This window comes from Oryctolagus cuniculus, chromosome 5 (assembly GCF_051225735.1).
Source record: "Oryctolagus cuniculus isolate XC-2025 breed Fujian yellow rabbit chromosome 5, ASM5122573v1, whole genome shotgun sequence".
NCBI classification, from domain to species: domain Eukaryota; kingdom Metazoa; phylum Chordata; class Mammalia; order Lagomorpha; family Leporidae; genus Oryctolagus; species Oryctolagus cuniculus.
Window position 1 is genome coordinate 74633983 of NC_142871.1, and position 23411 is coordinate 74657393.

Here is a 23411-nt window from a genome sequence, read left to right on the forward strand (position 1 = left end):
CTTCTATTGAAGGAAGTCATTTACCTTATTCTCACAGTTAATTTTTCAGTGTTTTCCTAATAATTGAAGGCAGCAGATTTGAGGATGGTATCCAGGCATGTATGTGTATGTCTACTATAGTTGATCTGGCAGTAATGTACACAGAAACAGGAATAGGAGCATAGTTATGCATATAGTTTTAATTAATCATATTATTAATTGCTGGGTGCATTACATTAATGCCTTCTATTTCCAGATAACCAAGAAAATTTCTTAGTATTTCCCCCTCTTACTTTGGTAATCTCAATTTCCTGAAGATATGTTTCTACTGAGGTTGGTCTAGAGATATCTGAATTTTCAGTTGCATTTAGCAGGAAAAATGGATAATGATGAATCAAAATTTCAGGCAGTACTGAATTATATTTTATAAATAATCATATGTAATTCTTTATTGTTTATTTCTGTTTGTTATGTCAAAATAATTATGTATTTTCTTGAGTCGAGGTACTTAAATTGTATCCAGAACAGTTTTATATACTAACACAAGATCTTTTGTGTCTTTTCTGTACAAGGAAAATATTTTAATTTAAACTACCACACATAACCTGGAGATACTTACCTTTCTGTTGGTACATCCATGTCCTAAAGCCCTCAGGAGAAAATGTTTTATAGTTTTTTTCATGTCTAGATTATAAGTAAAATCACTTGTCATACATGAATTGCAAAATGCAGACCTTCATTCTGAAGCTGCCTGTTTCTCATTTGGATCTGACATATTAAAAAGCATATAATTAATGGTTGACATTAGTAATTAACATTAACTTTATGGTGCTTAATATGCCATCATTCATCTATCAAATAACCAGAAATGCATTATGTCTTGGCATAAAGGTTTTAATTATATAAAATGGTCCTTCAGTTTTCATATGGTGGAAATGAAAACAACCCAGAAGATTTCTATAAGCATTTGTTGGGTGCTAGCTGTATTTTTATTTCTTTTTAGGAGTATATATCAGCAATTGTGCCAGGAACTTCAAAGAGAAAATGTGGACCTAGTTGTGCAATCTTCATTATTGGCTAAAGAGCGCCATCTTGCTGCAATTGCCAGTGCACTATGGAGACATTTCTTTTCATTTTTGAAGAGTCAGAGAATGACACAGATAGTGCCTCTCTCACAACTTGCAGATGCAGCTGCAGGTCAGTGGCAATTGTTAATGCGGTAATAACTCTCTTTTTGTAAACTTTTTGTCAGTTCTTCTCATATTTGCTTGGTAATAAACTCTTGATTATTATGATATAATAAGGACTTACAGCTAGAAAGATGAACCAAATTGTACATTAAAAATTATTAAAATTTTGATTATTTGCTAAAAATACAAGATAACTTTCAGTCTTAAAAAATTGAATGTATAAAAACTTTTCTTATGCACATATTGTGGAAAGATACTGGTTACATCTAGTTCAAGTAGCTTATTTTCAAATTTTTTGAATGCATATAAAAGATAAAGTTAATTTGTATAAAGCACAGAAGAATATAAAGTGAATACTACCAAGAAGCTGATACAAGAATGATATTGAATATATGAAATGTTATTGTTCTGAAATTCTATTTTATGTTATAATATTTGCTTAATTTGATTATTGGCCTAAGGACATTTTTGTAGGCTTTAGGGAACCATGAATCACATGAAATTATAGGCTGAATTTGAATATTTGTGCATCTATGCAGTTTTCTAGAAGAGGTCATTATCTTTCTCAAAGGAATATTTTGTCCAAAATAAATTAAGAGGTACTGGAATAAACAGACTGGTGAGGTGACTACATTTATTTAAATGAAATTTATTTAAATATAATACATTTAAAAATCTTAAGATCCAAACCATGTTTTATCTAGGCGTGCATAAGAAAAGCTGATCTAAAAACAACCACATAAGGAAGTGGAAAAATATAGATTTGAAAAGATCTAGAATCCTGGTAGCACTTCAATAATTAAGACTTCACAATGACAGATTGAAGAATTGTAACAGGGCATCAGTTTCCAACTACTGTAACATTTGTGAAAATAAATATTGATATCCAATCAGTTTAACTAAAGCAGTTATTAATAGACAATATAAGTTATCTTTCTTATATTCATCATCCCAACTGCCATTCAAAAAAATATTATATTAGTTTAGTTGATGCTGTCTTAGATGCTGACAAGTGGGATATAAACATAAGTATAAAGCAAAATGTGTGAGTTTGAGGTTTGATTTGAAATAAAGATTTAAGAGAGATTGATTTCCTCCTTTGGAACAATATGCACAATTTTTATATGTGAAATTCTTTTAGATAATTTTTTAACTCACTGAAGACCCACCTTTATAGGCAATGGGGATATATCAGTGGGGAAAAAAGGACAAAGAAACCTGTTCTTAGGGAGCTTATGGTCTAGTGGGGGGAGACCAATCAGTCATTCCATCACTAAAATTTGTAATATGTTATGTAGTGATAAATGTTGTGGACAAACATGAAAATACGTAAGAGGCTGGAATAGGAAGGGTTCTGGTCAAGTTGTAATTTTAGACAGAGTAATTTGGGAGCCCTGAGCAAGTAGCACTTGAGCACAAACCTGAAGGAGGTGAGAGGCCAGAAAGTTTTGAGAAGAGAAGTGATAGGATCCTTCTGGTTGGTAGGCTTTGGTGAAGTGGAGGAGTACTAAGAAGATGTCAGATTTCTCATCTGAAGGTAGAGAAGGTATTTTGAAGGGGGAGTTGACAGAACCTGTTAAATGGGCAAGTGATCACAATAGATACAGAGAGTCATTTACTGAGTGGAGGAAGATTGTGGCAGAAGCAGATTTTGTGAGGAAAGATTTTAATTTTGGCCATTATTTTATATGTCCGTTAAAATTCAAGTAGACATGTTAATTAGGCACTTGGATAATGAGTCTAAGATTCAGGGAAGAGGCGCAGGCTGCAGATTTAAATGTGAGAACTATCTGTGTATAGATAGCTTCAAAGCCATGAAAGTTGATTAGATCACCAGTATAACCAGTATAGGGCAAAATAATAGTTTAAGGTCTGGGTTCTAGGGTAGTCCTCTGTTCAGATTTGTAGAGTAAGGACAAACAAGAAAAGAGGCTGAAAAGGACACCAGGTACAGTAAGAAGAAACCATGAGAGAAGTGGTCAACAGCCCAAATAATAATGGGTCAAGTAAGATGAGGCCTGAGAACAGCTCATTGGATTTAATAAGAGGGAAGCCACTGGTGACATTGAAAAGCAGCTTTGTGTGCTGTAGAGGCAAAGGCCCAGTTGAAGATAATTCAAGGGGAAATGTGGAAAGAGGAATTGCAGACTGCAAATGTAGATACAACATTTTTCATACCACTATTTAAGAAAGGTAGAAACTGGGGCTATTAAGTAGAGTGGGAAGGATGGTCAAGGAGGAAAGATTTTTTTTTTAAGATTTATTTATTTATTTATTTGACAGGTAGAGTTACAGAGAGAGAGAGAGAGAGAGAAAGGTCTTACTTCCGTTGGTTCACTCCCCATGTGGCCGCAACAGCTGGAACTGCGCTGATGCAAAGCCAGGAGCCGGATATTTCCTCCTGGTCTCCTATGTGGGTGCAAGAGCCCAAGCATTTGGGCCATCCTCCACTGCCTTCCAGGGCCCAGCAGAGAGCTGGACTGGAAGAGGAGCAACCAGGACTAGAACCCGGCGCCCATATGGGATGCCGGCACCGCAGGCGGAGGATTAACCAAGTGAGCCACGGTGCCGGCCCCTGGTTTTTGTTTTAATGGGAGAAATTTCAGTATCTTTATAATGCTGATGGGAATATTTGAGAATAAAGAAAATATGATGATATAAGAAAACCACTTTTGTTTTAGTACCTAGAGAAGATGCAGTCCTATAGAGCACATGGGATTCAGTTCATGCGTAGTAGCAGAAGATAAGGCAGAGTAAATCCGCCCAGATGGAAGCAGATGGGTAAATGTGGAGTGAATAAGCAGTAGTTTCTTCCAGTGTTTTTCATTTCTCTAGGAAGTAGTAAGTAAGGCCCTCAGAGGAAAGTAAATAGGGAGGGGAGGTGCTTGCCACTGATGAAGAGGAACAAAAGGATATGCAGTAGTCCATGGGAGAGTGAAAGACTGAATGGACTTGGGAAATGTAGGAATGCCAGCCTGTTCTAAGGGCCTGCTTTTGAAGTTTGTAGTCAATAAAATTAAACTAAAGTCAGCCAGCATGGTTGTACATCAACCATTTACACTGGAACAGATATAGGTGCATATAGGGAAAAGGCCAAGAGTTAGAATTAAACATGTAATGTTTTTTCTAGTCAAGTACAAGGCATCAATAAATGAGCAGGGGCAAAGCGGATGGAGGGGGAATATAGGATATAGAGGTTAAATTGCTACTTGGGACACCCACATCCTGTACGGGAGTACCTGAGTTCAAGTCCCAACTCTGCTTCTGATTCAGCTTCCAGCTAACTCTGGGAGATAGCAGGTGATGGATAGCTCAAGTACCTAGGTCAAAGCACTCATACTGAGTTCCAGGCTCCTGGTTTCAACCTGGCAACACCAGCTACTGCAGGCATTTGGGGGATGAATAAGCAGCTGGAAGATCTGTGTGTGTGTCTGTATCTGTGTCTATGTCTCTCTACATTTGAAATAAATAAGAATTAAATTAGAAATTCTGAAAATAAAGTGAGCTAGGGAGTTGGTGGTCTACACAAATGAGTATAGTCACGGAAGTCAAGTTGACTAAAGAGGAAAGGAAAGCCATGAAGGCAGTGAAGGGCAGGGAAAAGTTTTAAGGTCATTGGGTTGTAGGTCCTGATGGGGGCAAAGAATTGTTGACATTGGGGGAGAGTTGAAAAGTCAGTTTGATGTCAAAAGGTTGTGAATTTTAAATCAAAACTGAAAAGGATTTGTAGATACTAGTAATGCTGAGGTATTACCTTGGGACTGAGTGGTTGAAGTACAATGGAGGATAGCTTCATTGGAGGAGAGGAATTCAGGAAATCAAGAGGTTAAGATACTCGAAGAAAACTCATGAAGGATTCTAACAGGGGTGCTATAGGAGAGAATGTTAATGAGCTGATCATGATAGAGTTTGATGTCATAATATTGATATATTGATACCTGTATTATGTTGGCAGTGATGTTTATAGGGAATGTGAGAGTGTGAACTAGGAAACTGCAGGTGAGTGCAACTGGTTAGTAGCTGGTACATCCTGATGATTTAAAGTTGAGAGTTTTAGGGAGGAAAATGGGAGAATAGTTTATAAGCAGCATTGTAGACCAAGAAGGAAATTCATCTGTCTGTAGGTCACATGGCATAAAAGGAACATAGGAACAAACAGCCACCGTTTGAGAGAGCTCCATAGACGGTAGTGATCAATAAACAATTTATTGACAGACATAAATTAAGATAGTGCAGATTTAGTCAATGGATTCCCAGGAAATCACAAAATATGTTAGTTTAATATAGTTAACTAAGGATTTCTAGTTCCTAGATCTCAGGGGTTCTGAAGAAAGTACAATGTCATTGCTTATAGGAGAATACGATTTAATAGAAGAGAATGTCCAGTGTCTAATGTAGGAATGAACTGTTCAGTATGGTAGATGGCAAGCAAAGTTTTTTAAAGAGTTTTTTTTATTATGATTTGTTTTCTTATTTGAAAGGCAGAGTTGCAGAGAGGCAGATGCAGCTAGTGAGAGAAGCCTTCCATCAACTGGCTCACTACCCAGATGGCCACAATGACTGGAGCTAGGCCAATCTGAGGCCAGGAATCAGTAGCTTCTTCCAGGTCTCCCATGTGGCTGCAGGGGCCCAAGCACTCAGGCCATCCTCCACTGCTTTCTCAGGCCATAACAGAGAGCTGGATTGGAAGCGCAGCAGCCAGGACTCGAACTACACCCATATGGGATGCCAGCACTTCAGGTGGCAGCCTCACCCACTATGCCACAGTGCCAACCCCACAAATTGTTTTAATTGGGGAAGAGTCAATGCTGGGAATATTTTTAAAAACATATCTTTTGGGACCAGACATTTAGACTAGTGGCTAAGATGCCAGTTGAGACCCTGGCATCCCATAATGCAGTACCTGGGTTCAGTGCCTGGCTCTTGCTCCTGACTCCAGCCTCATGCCAGTGCAGGCCCTGGGAGGCAGAGGCAGCAGTGATGGCTCAAATAATTGGGTTCCTGCTACCCAGATGGGAGGAAGTGAGCCAGCAGATGAGAGCTGTCTGTCTGTCTCTCTCTCTTCCTCTGGAGTAGGTAAATTAAAACATTATTTAAAGAAAGGTCTTTTGAGGGGCCAGCATTGTGACATAATAGGTTAAGCCTCCGCCTGCAGTGCCAACATCCCATATGGGTACCGGTTTGAGTCCTGGCTGCTCCACTTCCGGTGAGCTCCTTGCTAAAGGCCTGGGAAAGCAGTGGAAAATGGCCCAACTGCTTGGGTCCCTGCACCCACATGAGAGACCCAGAGGAAGCTCCTGGTTCTTGAATTCTGATGGGCTTAGCTACTGCCGTTGTGGCCATTTAGGGAGTGAACCAGCGGATGGAAGACCTCTCTCTCCCCCCTTCTCTCTCTGTAACTCTGCCTATCAAATTAATAAATAAACAAATCTTTTTTTTAATAGTCCTTTGAATGATCACATTAGCAGACTCCTCAGAATAAAAATTTGCAATTGAAGGTCATCATGATTTGTAATGATAATGGTGAGATAGAGTCTTTGAGATTAGCAATCTAAATGGTGCTACTTGAGAAATTTTTTGACAGCCTGAAGTTCATTCAGTTTTAACTTTTTGTTCGTTCTATACTTCTAAATGTGACATTTTAATATTTGATACTCTTTTATCACTTAATGTAATATTTGGAAAGAGAGTTTTAAAAATTTCTTCATCTTAAGTTTTTCTCATTTTAAATCTAGATTTCACTTTGCTAGCAGTGGATTTGCCAAGCACAGCTCCATCAGATCTTCAGCCTCAACCAGTTATATCAATAATTCAACTTTTTGGTTGGGATGATATCATCTGGCCTCAAGTTGTAGCAAGATATTTAAGTCATTTACTACAAAATAGGTATGTGCTTTTATTTCAGGCATACGCATTAATAATGCAAGTCCATCCTAGGAAGGTAAGAATTTTAACAAATGAAAAGTGATCTTGGGACTGGCGCTGTGGCATAGTGGGTAAAGATACCACCTGCAGTGCTGGCATCCCATATGGGCGCCAGTTTGAGTCTCGGCTGCTCCACTTCCAATCAAGCTCTCTGCTATGGCCTGGGAAAGCAGCAGAGGATAACCCAAGTGCTTGGGCCCCTGCATCCACGTGGGAGACCCGGGAGAAGCTCCAGGCTCCTGGCTTCGGATCAGCACAGCTCTGGCTGTTGTGGCCATTTGGGGAGTGAACCAACTGGTGGAAGACCTCTCTCTCTCTCATTGCCTCTGCTTCTCTGTAACTCTGCCTTTCAAATAAATTTTTAAAATATTTTAAAAAAAGAAGAAGAAAAGTGATCTATACTACATATACTCTCACTTTGGCAGTTTCTTGCTTTTAGACTTCTTAGCATTTTTACAATAGTGACAGTAGAAAAGCCAACTGTTTGTGGCCTGCTTTTCTTTAAAAGTATTTCTGGTTAAACCCTTTCAAAATTGTTTTAACTGTCTTATTATCATCTTGAAGTGACATTTTTATGCTCTCCATTGTGAAAGAAATTATACAGTTACTATTGCCAAGGCTGTGAGACACTGATGTATTATTGCAGTTTTATATTTAATGATGTTTCCTTATTACAACTAGTTTAAAGATTTTACTGTTAACTTGTGAGATCATAAACAAGGCACTTCACCTGAACATGGTTTCCTTTTCTGTAATTGTCTCTGGCTACATTACATAAAACACCTAAGGAAATTTAATAGAACAAATATATAGTAAATAAAGTTATTATAGAAATAGAATAGAGTGATCACAAAGATTTGACTAAGAACCTCAAGCTAAGAGAAAATAAAATATACAGGCATAAGTGGCAATGTAGGTTTTATCTAAGCTGCCAGTCAGTGAGAAATGAAGAGAAAGATAGTTGGTGGGATAATTCATTTCCCAAGGAGATTCATTAAGCAGACTCATTTGTATGTAATTTCTCATTGGGCTTTTGGTTGTAAAGTAAAGGAGTTCAACTTCAATTGGATTACTTTTAGAATTGCTTCTAATAAGAGCTACATAGATCATAGTTCTTAATAAACATTTTATTGACATACATAGATTAATATAGTACAAATTGAGTAGATGGATTCCCAGGAAATAGCAAAATATATTTGTTCAATATGGTTAACTAGGGAGTTCTAGTTCCTAGACTTTGTGAGTTCTGAAGAAAGTAAAGTGTCATTGATTATAGGGCATCGCTGTTCAATACAAGAGAATATACAGTGTTTAATAAGGAACATTTATGTTATTTATTAAATATTTTGTTGAAATATTCTTATTTTTAAAATAATTGATTTATTGTTAACAAAGAAACAAAATGAGAACACAGAGGTATCAGATGGCCTGTGCTCTTCTGCATTGTGAGCTCTTTCATGACAGTTTTGCTAAAATATTTCAAAACAGCATTTTTAGGATTGTGACTTTAATGTATTTTTTTAAGAATTTTTGACTTTATATAACACTTTAAGTCAAGGCCATCCCTAGCCTTTCTGCTCCCACTTATAAACAATTAGAAATCAGATTTAGCCAGGCCTTTTACTTTGTTCAGAATTTTATTTGTTTTTTAATTTCTGGGAGATATTGTTTTGGAGTTCTGTGTGAAGAAATCCTTGTTAATCACTGCCTGTGGGCTGGGGGACAAGGAGGGGCTGGAATGGAATTGGTCAGGGGACTCACATAGAAATATATTTTGCCTTTAACTTTTTCCTTACCTATATGCTTGTGAACTGTGTTTACTTAATCTAAGGGACACTGTTTTTTATTCTCCTTGACATTTCCTTAATTATTATCTCACCTAGTGGGTTATAAAGCCCTTTCATTTCCCATTTTAACTTTATTCTTCCTTGCCCTCTCCCTTGGCATAAACCTGCACCAAGGTATGCCAACAATGGAAAAAGGAAAGTTATAAATTAGAGCATTACACCTGAAACCAGAAATACTAATGTATTTTTATATTGTATCTATAATGTTCATTTTTAGTAATGTGTATCTACATTAGTGTTCTCATCGGAAAAATAAGCAAGGCCAAGAAAGGAAAGAAGTGTTAGGAAGTTACTCTTTACCTAATCTCTTACTCAGGAAGCATATTGCTGGTTTTATTTATTAATTTTTTAATATCCATCTACTTGTTTTCACAGCACATTGTGTGAAGCACTTTCTCAGTCAAGCCATGTTTCTTTTCAAGCCTTGACTATAAGATCGTGGATCCGTTGTATTTTACAAATGTATATAAAAAACCTTTCTGGGTCTGATGATTTGTTTATGGACATAAATTCTGAACAAGCATTTGGTAAGTAGTGCAGGCGTTTTGGGTGGGGTGTAGGTCAGGAGGAGGTGTTGGGGTTGAGGAGAATCGAAGGAAAAGCATTTTGCTATCTAGATTATTATTATATAAGTTAATAGAAAATATACAAAATATATGTGTAATTAGGTATGAATGTAAGCAGAAATTCATATCCTGTTGCAACCTGTTCTTTTTTCTTGATATTTCCTTGTTATTATATATGACAGATTTCCCAGGTAAAAAGATAAAAGAACTTGCTTCCTTGGAAGCCAAGAACAAAAAACATGTTCCTCAGGTGACAAGCTATTTCTTTTTCTACCCTGAAGAAACTGATCACAAAAAAAAGTGAAAATCTGAATAACTGAATATCACACTGTGAACACTCAATTTAAAAAATCCAATTATGAATAATTTGCTCCCATTTTATATTTGCCTTTCTTGTGTTTCACTGTTAGTCATTGAGAGATACTGGGCTTTTTAATAAATATCCCATATAGTTCTGTTGCCTGAGGAACAGACTTTTTCCTAAATTTCTTGAAGGTTGGCCTTAAAAAGTGCTCCCATTTTACTTTGATATCTTATTGCACTGGCTGGCTTTACATGGATAACTTTTGAGGCTATTATTTTCTTCAGTGAGAGAAACATAAAGTTATAAAATTTGTAGAAATTTGAAATTTAAGAGAAAACATATTAAATGGAGAATGTTACATTCCTGCACTCATACACACACACATACACACTCATACACACACAAACACACACACCCCACATGCATGAATACCCATGCAAAATGCATATTCTCAATTCTTTTTCTACCTCCAGAATAAACTAATCTTTTAATTCCATTTTCCACAGGTTTTTTAAATACCTTCATACAGTATAAATTTTATTATATTAGTTTATATACTATCCATGAATATTATATATTTTATTTTAACAGAAAAAGAGTACATGGAACAGTTGGCTGAACTGACAAGGTTACTATTTAAGCTCTCAGAAGTAAAGAGTGTTTTCTCAAAGGCTCAAGTTGAATATTTACCTACCCCAGAAGACCCTAAAAATGCACTTGTTCAATTCCTTGAGGTATTTTTCATTTATTTACTTAATCATTCAGATCAATTGCAGTTATTTTTCAGGAAAATTTCAAATGTTCTTAAAGCTTTTTTTATAAAGTGAATTCTTTGGATTGAAGTACATTATTGACTACTATCTACTATTATGAAATTCTAAAGGAAGAGAAATATGAATCCATACAGAGAAATTCACCCTCAGAAAGATTACATTTAATGAAAATTAGTAAGGCTAAAAGATAGTACATAGAAACTTACTCCAAGGCTTACCAAAATTATAGGAATATCTTATTGCTGAAATTGCTTGGTAACAAGTTTCTTCATGTACTTAGGAACTAAATTTTTTTGGATAGGGCCTATAATCATTCCAGCTTACTGCTTATCACCTAGTAGCAAACAGTGTCAGCCTAAGAACCAGCTATTTACATGATAGTGCGGTTGGGGCATTAAAAGCCAATCTGTGGGGCCTGTGCTGTGGCATAGTTCACTAAGCCTCTGCTTGCAGTGCCAGCATCCAATATGAGCACTAGTTCAAGTCCCGGCTCCTCCTCTTCGGATTCAGCTCTCTGCTATGGCCTGGGAAAGCAGTAGGAGATGGCCCAAGTGCTTGGGCCCCTGTACCCAGGTGGGAGACCTGGAGGAAGCTCCTGGCTCTTGGCTTCAGATTGGTTTAGCTCCAGCTGTTGCAGCCATTTGGGGAGTGAACCAGTGGATGGAAGACCTTTCTCTCTCTCTGTCTCTGTCTATAACTCTACCTCTCAAATAAATAAATAAAATCTTTTTTTAAAAAGACCAATCTATTTTGTCACCACAATAGTCACTTTGAAAATTCCATTTTTAATTAATTTTACGGGAATTCGTCTTATGTAAAAATGTTGTTTTACAAGCCTAAAGTCAGTAATGTATTTAGATTTGTGTCCTTTGTAAGCTGTTCACAGTAAAAGTTGGTTCATTTTTCCACAGATTGGTATTAACTGCAATGAAAATAGTTACAGCCAATAATCTCTTTTCATAAATGTTAATTCGACCATTTGTTTATATTATTTTATAGTATAATGGAATGATAGTGATATAATCCTAAAAAGTGTTTAGTAGTAGTTTGAGGTATCTTCAAAAAACTCATGGAAAATTAGTAGTATGAAAACTATGCATGGATTTTTTTGTACCAAAGTAAATATATCTTCTAATTATGTTTTCCACAAAATGCTTTGAAGTTTCCTCCTGTATATCTATATAGTGTATACTTTTGTGTTGAGCTGTTTATGTGGTTGTTATTGGATCTTTACCTGAATTAATTTAACACCTATGGGGGCTAGAAAACAGACTGAATCAGAAGTCAAGCTCTCTGTTGATAGTTTTCAAAGACTTGCCTAATGGAGTCTAGTCTGAATTAATTATTCTTTTGTCATAAAAAAATGATAGTTTTTGCTAAACTGTGTATATCATTGTGCTAGGACTTCTTAGGGATATCATAAACCAAAAAAGGTAGTCTTTCAATGAGAAAAGTTTTACTTGTCTCAGAAAAATATATAGAATGTTTAAAATAATATAAAAGGCAGTTTATGCTAAGTGCCAATGGTTGACATGGTTAGTTAGTAGGTAAAGAAATTCAGAGCAACTTGGTATAAGAATTTTAGATTTTATCCTGTGAATATTATATAGATTTTATAAGTTTTGTTAGTTTTTAAACATGTCTGATTTGAGCAAATGACTTGTTTTTAAAATTAGTAACAGCAGTGTAGATTAAAGGTGCTGGAAAATATTGGGGAGAAGCTAGTGAAATTTAGAAGGAGTTAGACTAAGTGGATGGAATTTCTGAATGTATAAGAAATAAGTACTGTGTTTAACTACAAGAGAAATGTTACTTTAAGAAAAAATAGAAACATCATGATTTAGGGTACAGGAAAAGAAGGCAAGGAGTTCAGTTTGGTTTGAAGTTGTGTGGAGAGTGCCTAAGATCATCCCAGATTCTGTGATTCACTAGGAGGACTTACAGGACTTGGTATATAGCTGTACTTAAGAGTTCTGACCAAATATAGAGAAAGACACAAAACACTATTAGTAAAGGGAAAGGGTATATGGTGTGAAGTCTGCAGAAACCAGGCTCACCATCCAAAAGTCTTATCCTAGTGAGGTTACAAAGGATATGCCGGTTAGTACTTCCAGAAAAGTGTTGTGATAAGACATGTGAAATACAGTCTACCGGAGAAATTCATTAACAGTTCAGTGCCTGTGATTTTAACTAGAGACTGGTCACATATACGCTCCCTTTGTCTTGCACTTAGAGAATTCCAGATTTCATCAGAGAAGCATGCATTGTGTACAAACCCTATTGTTTTCGGCCAGCGCCACGGCTCACTTGGCTAATCTTCCGCCTGCGGCACCGGCACTCCGGGTTCTAGTCCCGGTTGGGGTGCCGGATTCTGTCCCGGTTGTTCCTCTTCCAGTCCAGCTCTCTGCTGTGGCCCAGGAAGGCAGTGGAGGATGGCCCAAGTGCTTGGGCCCTGCACCCGCATGGGAGACCAGGAGGAAGCGCCTGGCTCCTGGCTTCGAATCAGCACAGTGAGCCGGCCATAGCAGCCATTTGGGGGGTGAACCAACAGAAGGAAGACCTTTCTCTGTGTCTCTCTCACTGTTTAACTCTGCCTGTCAAAAAAAAAAAAAAAAAAAAAACTATTGTTTTCATAGACAGTTTAAGTAGGCCCAGTGAGTCATTCTTGTCAGAGAATGTGGGAAGGCTCCCAAAATTGGTGGCCCCAAGCACCAGCCAGGAACCTTCCTTGCAAGCAGACCTTTTTAATGATGGCAGTCTCGGGTCTGCTATGTTCATTCTTTTCTCCAGAGAAATGACAATGTGAAATATATGCAGGTATAGCCATGTTATACACACACACACACACACACACACACGCACGTGTCTTAGTTTGGGGAAGTTAAACCTAAATGTAGAGAAAGGGTGACATGTATGGGCCACATGTGTTAAAAAATATGGTTCATAGACTCGGGGGTTAATGATACCTTGTCAGGAGGTTCTCCAACTTACCTCTCTCTGTAACTCTTTCAAATAAATAAAATAATTCTTTAAAAAAAATACTATGTTGGCATTCTGACAAAGCATACAAAAACTTTAGCATGCATCAACACTGGGGCCTAAGATCACACTAGTAATCCTTATAATTTATACGTCATGCACTGACAGAAAAACAAAAGCCAGTTTTCCTGATGAAAATATCTTTAATGAAACATAGAAATGATTATTTTATTAAATTTTGACCCTTCATATTCTATGAATGACAATGCAGAGTGTGCTTAAAGCACTTGTGCTGCATACCAAAGCAATGGAGTTGTCTAAATGAAAAGCACTTGTATAGTTATTTGAGTTGCAAGCTGAATTGACTGCTTTTATCTTGAAAGAACAACTGACAAAATATGGTTATTTAGATGGGTATTTGGCAGACATTTTCACAAAAATGAGTGAAGTAGAACTATCACTTCAAAGAAAAACAATTGACAGTATTTGTTGCTAATAATGTAATTCAGGCTTTCAAGAAAATTAAAATTTTGGAAAACTTGTTTTTGCCAATAAGAGTTTGAGAGCTTCCTTATTACTTAAAGTCTTTTCTGATGAGAATGGTTGTGTTATTAACAGATACCCTTTTTTCCTAACTGGATCTTTAAAAAAAAAGTGTGTAACTCAGTGAACCACAGTTTTCCAAATTACCAGCACAGGCTTTTTAAAAAAGCATGCAGGAGGGTAAAAGATTCATTCAAAATACAAGATAGACCTTTGACTTTTTATGTGGCAGAGAACAAAATATTTATTGACATGATTTCCAATTCCATAATTTGTCAGATTCTAAGATTTAGTTATAGCTAACTGTCAAGAAATAGCACTTGTCAAGTTTTGGTATAATAGCAAAGAGGAGGCCCCGCAGTTACCTGAAAAATCTGTAAAAATGCTTTTTCTTCTTCCAACCACATATATTTGTGAGGCTAAATTTTCTTCATCTGTAATATTAATTACATGCAGAAGCAAATATGAGAATCTAGGTGTGTTTTATTTCTCTCCATACTATTTGTTGAACTCTTTTACGTAGAGTTAACTATACAGTCATTAAGTATGCTGAAAATAGATCATTGTAAAAATTATGAGTGGGAATCCAAGAGGGAGGGGGAAGGAAGGGGTGGAGCATGGACGGGAGGGAGAGGAGGGGAGAAAATGCCACTGTGTTCCTAAATCTGTATATATGAAATATATGAAACTTAAATAAGATTTTAAAAAAAGAAATACCACCTGTTTTGGAAAATAATTTTCAGTAGCATGTTATATATGTTAACTTGTAATGTTCATTATTACTTTTTAATGAATTGGTAAATTTAAAAGATTTTTCTAATATGATAAATACCAACAGGTATAACCCAAATAATAAAAAGCTTATCAAGATTCTCAATTTTTAAGTTTGTTAAAGAGGATTGAGACAAATTTGGGAGCTTCTGGTCATGGAAAGGACGATAGGAAACACAGGACAGAGAGCTAAATGGAGAAGATTAATGAAGTATATCTGGAGGTGGTTCTCATGTGCCCATCTCAGAGTCACACACTTTAGTTCATTCAGTTCCTTATCTACAACATTTATGTCACCAAAGTTGATCTAAGCTCTCGTTTCAAAGCCTCTCCAGTAATTCCTCAGTGATCTTCACTTCACTTCTCCTTTATCCATTAATTTCCATCATTAAACTCTTGAACCATGGCATCACTTGGAACTTTTGAGAACTGTTTGACTGCAGAGCACCTGCCCCACCCCCCAGCTCATGGGTAACCCCATTATCCATCCTCATTTCCTTCCCAGCCCACCTTCAGTGAGTTAAGCCTTGTTTCAACTGTTCCTAGCCAACACCCTCACGTTATTTCTCTACCTCTTCTTCCTACTTCATTGTTCTTTTACTGCCCGCACTCATCTTTCTGTCCACTACCTTTTCATTTTGCTATCTCTGCCCTCCCTATCCCATCCATTTATCCTCAGAGAAAGTTTAGCTGGCATCTGATGACCATAAAAACAAGTCTATGGGAAAAAAATCAGTTCATATCATATAGCTGAACTTGATAGCAGTTTTACTTCTAAGAATTTGATAATGTTACTTGTTGGTCTTCCTTATAGGAATTTAAGGATTTTGAATTCTCAGTCATACACTGGAAATATGATGAGCCAACCTGTTTGGAGGTCTTGATGTGATTTGGTTACATGCTTCTTGAACATCAATTTCATGTTTCTTTTTTTTTTGTAAAGGCTGACCTTCTAGAAATAATATGGTGAATATATGTAGTATTTCTTTAATCTTTATTTTAATTGTGAAAGGTAAAATTTAATTCTTGTCACTTGCATTTTAATTGCTGTGAAACATCATTGCAAAGTTAAAGATGAAGGCTTAAATGTAAGAGGTGTATGTGTATGTGTCTGTAGAAAGCAAGATTATCTTTATTTTCCAAAGTGTGTATTGTATAAGACTTGAAAAGTTAAATAATGTTTTCCTTTATTTATAGGCTGTTGGTATAACTTATGGGAATCTCCAGACACTTTCTGATAAATCTGCCATGGTCACAAAGTCCTTAGAATACCTTGGTGAAGTATTAAAGTATATAAAGCCTTATTTGGGAAAAAAAGTTTCCAGTGCAGGGCTACAGCTGACTTATGGGATTATGGGTATGTATTCCTGATATTATTTTGCTAGTAACATTTTCTTAGGTTAAGCCTGTAGTACCATGGTGAATAGGACTAGACTGAATAAGTTACTACTTTGCATACACTCTTAAGAATAATTCTCTAAGTGCTGTGTTTGCTTAAAATAACACATGTTGACCTTCAAGTATATCTGTGTCTTGTGTACCTCTTTTCAGTACTCTTGTTGAGCTTATATTAATATTAAAATTAATTATGATCAATACAAACATGTATCAACAACACCAGTTGCTATCAGTAGTCTGTTGTGAATCACATTGTGAATACCTGAACAACCAAAATGAACCTCTTTTTTGATGCTCATCTATACTGGTTAGAATGAAAAACATCAGAAAACTAGAACAGCTTTCTATTTTCATGTTCTGCTCTTTATGAAGGAGGTCAGGAGAGGATTTTATATAGCACTGACAATATTTATGCTTCAATTCTTGTTTCTCACAGTAGTACTGTGTTTTCTCTTTTCAAAAAGAAATCTTTTTCTGTGCCTGTTCTATGACAATGGAGTTCATCGTTCTTAGGAAGTCAGTAATTTGAATATCTTTGTTCACTGAAACCATGTTGCTAACCAAAAATAGGAACTGAATAAAGGTAAATGAGAAGAAATTCTTTAGAAGTTTTTATTTAGAATTTAAATTTTTTTTATCTGTGACCGGAACCTTATATCTGTCTGTTCCCTTTAATCTTGTGAATGTGTGAATAAACCTGATTTGAGCTGTCTGAAACCTTTTATCTTTGTTGTGAAATACAAAGGAGAATGTGAAAATGTGTAAATATGGATGATTTGGAAGTGAAAGCAATAGTAGCAATTCCAGCATCTTAATTTTAAAGAAAGGTGTGAGAACTTATTATAAATTTAATATAGTAAAATATAGATTAACAAGTATTCTAAAATGTTTATAATTTATTAATTTCTGAAAAAGTATTCCGCTGCTTTTAGATTTAGCTTTTGTCAAGCTAAATGTTGTGATTTCAAGATATACCTTTATTTAATGAAATACTAAGAACTATAAAATTACATTTGGATTGGTGATATATAGACCTTACCTACGGCAAAATTCTACATACCAAGAAATGAGGATCTTTGTCCTACTGCCTTATTTGTTCTTTACTTAATGGCCACCAGATCTATATTCTTTCCTTTTATCTAGGTCTCAAAGCCTGGGAATAAAATATACTGCTACAGTGTTGCCCAGGCAATTTATTGTTTTCTTCATGACAGAGAGATAGAGAAAGGGAGAGACAGACAGAGAGATCTTCCATCTTCTGGTTCATTCTCCCAAATGTTCATGACAGATAAGACTAGGCCAGGGTGAAGCTGAGAGCCTGGAACTCAATCTGGGTTTCCTGTGTGAGTGACAAGGACCTACGTACTTCAGCCTCACGTGCTGCCTCCCAGGGTATGCATTTGTAGGAAGTTGGAGTGGAAGCAGAACTGGGTTTCAAATCTAGCTCTCCAATACGGGATGTGGGCATCTCAATCAGCATCTTATCTACTGCACCACTCACCCCAACCACTGAAACTGTGCTCTACCTGCCTAGCCAGTTCCCCCAGCCCTGTGTCTTCAGTTCTTCCCTTTTTGTCTTTGTAGTTGAAATTCTGTCCATGACCCTTCAGTACCCCGCCCAAATGTCACACCTTTCCCATATTCCCAAGTATGCTTAATCTCACTGATTGTATTTTGTCTTTCTCTTACACTGTTTCTTGTAGATTATAATTTGTTATAGTTATTTGTCTTTGACATACTACTCCTAAATTTTAAAGGAATTATTCTTTTGAATTTTTCATTCCTATCACATTGTATTTGAAGAAAAAATAATTTTACTGGGTATCTATCAGGCACTAAATTGGGGACCTGGGAATCTATAGGTTAAAGAGCTTATCCAATATAAGAAATAGCATACACTAAATATTATTTCCAGAATTTAATGTTTTATAAACTCAGTATATATTTTCTGGTGTTTCTAGATGAACAAAATTACTTTCTAACTTTTAATAAAATTTTAAATGTATATTGTAGTGATCCCATTCCCTTGTATTTAAAGTAGTGTATGTTATAAGTAAATACGCAAGAACTTTTATAGTGGTTTTCTTTGGATTGGAGGATTATCTTTGTATTAGTATTTTTATCTATTTGAGTTTCATCAGTAAGCAAATAATATGTTTATAGCCAGGAAAAAAGATGGAGTTTTTGTTAATTTTTTACAAAGTAACTCTATATATTTATTTAACCTTTTCCTGTAGTTTTTGACTTAAAAAAATTTCTTCTTAGGTCCAGAGTTGCGGCACAGTGGCTTAAGCTGCCACTTGCAATGCCAGTATCCCATATCAGAGTGCTGGTCCTGGCTGCTCTATTTCTGATTGGCTTCCTACTAATGCACCTGGGAAGTAAGGAAAGAATGGCCCAAGTGCTTGGGCCTCTGCCACCCATATAGAAAACCCAGATGGAGTTGCTAGATCCTGGCTTCAGTCTAGCTTAGTTCTGGCTCTTAATGCCATTTCGGGAGTCAGCTCTCTCTACCTCCTTGCTCGCTTTCTCTTCCTCTCCCTCTGTCTCTCTCCCCCTCCCTTCCCCTCTCTCTCTGAAGCTCTGCCTTTCAAATAAATAAATCTTTAAAACCATTCTTTCTCTTCATCTTTCTTTGTTTTTATTTGTGGTACCACACATACATATAAACATACAAATATTCTTTGCTGAAGCTTTAAAAGTAGGAGTCTCATACATCAATAAAACAAATGTATTACCTATGCCCTTTATGAACTCATAAGACTTAAGATCTTCAACGCAGGATTTTAAACATTGCAGAAAACGAAATATTTGCGTGAGGGTAGATGATGATTTAGGGTTAACAGATCCCTGTTCTTTGTAGGTAAAACTAGTGTGACACCTGAGTGTGACATGTATCCTTTCAAGAGTTGGTGGTGATGCCAGTTCTTCTTATAGGTGTGTTAATGTTAGCTAACATGTGATTTATTTGTATACTGCTATCACACTCAAGTTTTCCACATACTGAAAGATATGAGAAGCAAGCTAGCATTATTTAAAATATTGCTAAGTGAACATTGTATTTCTTTGTGATTGATTATTGTGCTTCCTTTTACAGCAGATTAATATTGCCATTTGTTGTTCTTAGAGGTGATTATTGTTTTTTTTCTAAGTATTTTTCGTTTCCATTCAGAGATCTAATGTAAATTTATTGCTTATTAGAAATGACTGAATTCTTTAATCATCATTTTTGCTTTCTGAGGTGGACTATAACAAAATTGTATGCAATAGATGTACCACTGTGCTATTTGGAAAGTACTAAATCATTTTCAAAATTCAGTTTTCAGTAAGACACTTTAAAAACATTAATATGTTCTAGTGGTAATTGTATATCTGCTCTTAATTACTTTATTAAGCAAAGAGTACTCGTTGGTTATTCTTTACTATCATCAAACCTGACAGTTGACAGACTCCTAGCATCAAGGAAACCATAATATATTACAAGTATAAAATAAGCCTGTTTCTCTTTTTTTCAGATCAAAATTATGTTTGTTTATATTAACTAATAGATAGATAAAAAGTTAAAGTTCAAGGAGATAAAGTGATTTCTCCAAAATATTGGTAATTCTATTTTTCCTATTTTAACAATTAAATTTAATTATACCTTTGCTTGTTGCAAAGTAGATTGAGGCAGCCTATAAAATTATATACAAGCCAAAATAAAAAGAATTTGGAGTATCAAGAAAACTAAATATTGGGCTGGTGTTGTGGCATAGCAGGTTAAGCCACTACCTGAGATGCCAGCATCCCATATGGGCACAGGTTTAAGACCTGGCTGCTCCACTTCTGATCCTGCTCCTTGCTAATGTGCCTGGGGAGCAGTGGAGGATGGCCCAAGTGCTTGGGCCCTTGCATCCACATGGGAAACCCAGAAGAGGCTGTGGGCTCCTGGCTTTGGCCTGGCACAGCCCTGGCCATTGCAACCATTTGGGGAGTGAACCAGCAGATGGAAGTCTCTCTCTCTCTCTCTCTCTCTCTCTCTCTCCTCTCTTTCTCTTTTTCTCTCTTTCTCTCTCTGTAACTCTGCCTTTCAAATAAATGAAAAATAAGTCTTAAAAAAAGGCACAATGAGGCCTCGGGAAAATTTGGTATGCACATAAAAAAAGGAAAATCTGATTAATTTCATCATTTATTATATAGTGGCATGTATAAATATATCACATTGTATGTGAGCATATACATATTAAGTGCCAATTACTAAGAAAGTTTATGTTTATCTTGGTGCAGAACTTTGAGCAAAATGTATTTTTTTAAGTAAAATACACGTCTTGATACAGTCTGTCTACTCCTACTGTTTCTACTTGGTCCTGTGCACTTTAAATATAAATTGTTATATAGGATGACAACAATCATTTCTCAGCCTTTTGGCTAAGATCAAGTGTAGGATGACAACAAAAAGTTCCAGTTAGAAGATAACCGTAACTATTGTTATTTCTCTTCTTTGTTAGGAATTCTTGTTAAATCGTGGGCACAGATCTTTGCCACCTCTAAAGCTCAAAAATTACTGTATCGGATCATAGATTGTTTATTGCTGCCACATGCAGTGTTACAGCAAGAGAAGGAGCTGCCTGCCCCTATGTTGACTGCGATTCAGAAGAGTCTTCCTTTGTATCTCCAGGTATACTTAAGTGTGACTGCTTGAAAGTTTAAAAAACAAAAACTGAAACTTCCCCTGAAGACATAGTTTATTAAATGCAGATTCACAAAGCATACCCCACAATCTCTAATGTACATGTGGCACATCCAGTGAATAAGCTTTAAATTTCTTTTGTGTTTGACTCAGAAAACAAATATGGAAAAAGGCAATTTCTCCTCCCTTAAAGGAACTCAAAGTTGAGAGAAGAAGCAGAATAGCACAAACATTTATGGGAATGTGCTCAGTGTTTTCCTTAGAGACCTCAGCCTTCTACCAGATAGATCAGGGGTGAGGAGATAGGATAGAGCAGAATGGATAAGTAATTAGAGGACTGTTCCCATCAGAGGGAGCAACATGAGCAAGGGCATGCGCTTTAAGAAAATACAACATACTGGGGAAAAGCAAATGGTCCACTTGTGGCTGGAGATACATGCAAGAGAAGCCATATACTGGAGGGCTTTCATATGCCATGCTAAGAAGTTTGAACTTAATCCTTTACACAGAAATGACTGATATATTTTGAGCAGAGAAGTAGGAGTCAGATAATAATTTTTACATTTCAGGAAGATGATTCTGGGGTCAACATCTAAGATTCTTGGTGTAAAGGTTAGATTAAAGTCTTAGAAGGCAGTGACTATTCATTGTAATAACCCATATATTATCTGAAGGTTCTGAACTAGAGCAATAGGAATAGAGCCCAGCAGATTGCAAAAACCTTTGTGGTCTCTCCTTTAAACCACTTACTGAGTGAGAGGGGCCGGTGCTGTGGCATAGCAGGTAAAGCCACCATCTGCAGTGCCAGCATCCTATATGGGTCACGTCCCAGGTGCTCCACTTCCAATCGAGCTCTCTGCTATGGTCTGGGAAAGGAGTGGAAGATGGTCCAAATCCTTAGGCCCCTGCACCCATGTGGGAGACCTGAAGAAGCTTCTGGCTTCTGGCTTCGGATCGACTCAGCTCGGGCTGTTGCGTCCATTTGGGGAGTGAATCAGTGAATGGAAGACCTTTCTGTCTCTCTGTCTCTGCTTCTGCCTCTCTAACTTTGCCTTTCAAATAAATAAATCTTAAAAACAAACAAACAAAAAAAAAGACTGAAAGATCTCTTATTCACTGGTTCATTCCCTAAGTGCCTACAACAGCCAGTGCTAGGCCAACTCGAAACCAGAAGCCAGGAACTCCATCCAGGTCTCCCAGGTGGGTAAGCAGGGACCCAGGTACTTGGGCCATCATCTGCTGCCTTTCCAGGCACATTAGCAAGCACACAGGTATAGGATTACAGCATCCCAAGTGGCAGCTTAACTTGCTATACAATGCCATCTCCCCAAGTGCTTCTGTAATGCTTTGTTTCGGAGAAGTGCATTAAAACAGGAAAAGATGAAGTACAAATGGGTACTTTTTGAAAATTCTGGAGAGAGCTGGATTCCTTGATGAAATTAATGACAATTCCAAGTCAGTTCTGTCAAATGAATAATCTATGAAATCTTCAATTTACCACTTGAAAGTTTGTAAGAATTCCTGTTAACTGGACTGTTTGACTTTAAGAGGACTACATGGAACAAACACTTCACACTTGCCTGCTGCTCACAACTCTCCCCTATCTACCTGCCCTCTGGGAGACTGCAGGTCAGACTGTACTGTGCCTGCCCCTTCTGTGTCTTCCCACTGGACATCTAAGCTTTGTTTAAAGTGCTATCATGAACACAATTAGGGAGTCAACCTAAAAACTTCTCAGCAATCCCAAGAATCTGTCTATGGAAGACATCACTTGTCACCTAATCAAAATCCATTTCTTCCTTCTTCCTCAGTTTCCCCTGCTGGATCTTATATTAAGAAGGACTTTTAGTTTCTCATAGTGTCCATTTCACTTCAACAGGTTTCCTTTTTGGTGCCCGGTTAGTTGTCACCAATCAGGGAGAACATACGATATTTCTCCATTTTGGACTGGCTTAATTCACTCAGCATGATGTTTTCCAGATTCCTCCATTTTGTTGCAAATGACCAGATTTCATTGTTTTTTTACTGCTGTATAGTATTCTATAGAGTACATGTCCCATAATTTCTTTATCCACTATGAGAAACAGTGACTTGATCAGCCCTTGTCCCGACTGTTGATGTACAGTTTAATACTTTATCCCTTTTAGTATTTTTTTTTGTTCTACTTAATACTATTGGTTGAACTCTGTAATTAACACACAATTATTCTTAGGTGTTTAAATTTAACTGAAAAGTGATCTCTGTTAAATATAAGAGTGGGAATCAGAGAGGGAGGAGATGTACAATTTGGGACATGCTCAAGCTGACTTGCCCCAAATGGTGGAGTTAGAAATGTGCCAGGGGATTCCAATACAATCCCATCAAGGTGGCATGTACCAATGCTATCTCACTAGTCCAATGGATCAATTTCAGTTCATAATTAATCATACTGATAGGTCTAAGAGTCAAAGGGATCACATAAACAAGA

At 36.7% G+C, this 23411-nt stretch overlaps 1 protein-coding gene across 3 annotated transcripts in view; it reads left to right on the plus strand.

Moving 5' to 3' along the window:
* The window catches only part of MMS22L (MMS22 like, DNA repair protein), a 120018-nt gene that overhangs the window by 80299 nt on the left and 16308 nt on the right, over positions 1-23411 (plus strand). For 2 of the 3 annotated variants that reach the window (XM_089332868.1, XM_089332869.1), the window contains 6 exons: positions 983-1176; positions 6905-7055; positions 9317-9468; positions 10403-10545; positions 16075-16234; positions 20763-20932. In XM_089332868.1, coding sequence (XP_089188994.1) covers positions 983-1176; positions 6905-7055; positions 9317-9468; positions 10403-10545; positions 16075-16234; positions 20763-20932 — 970 coding nt within the window. Of the gene's footprint in view, positions 1-982; positions 1177-6904; positions 7056-9316; positions 9469-10402; positions 10546-16074; positions 16235-16739; positions 16859-20762; positions 20933-23411 lie in introns of all 3 variants that reach the window. The other variant, XR_016233842.1, reaches the window with a different exon arrangement.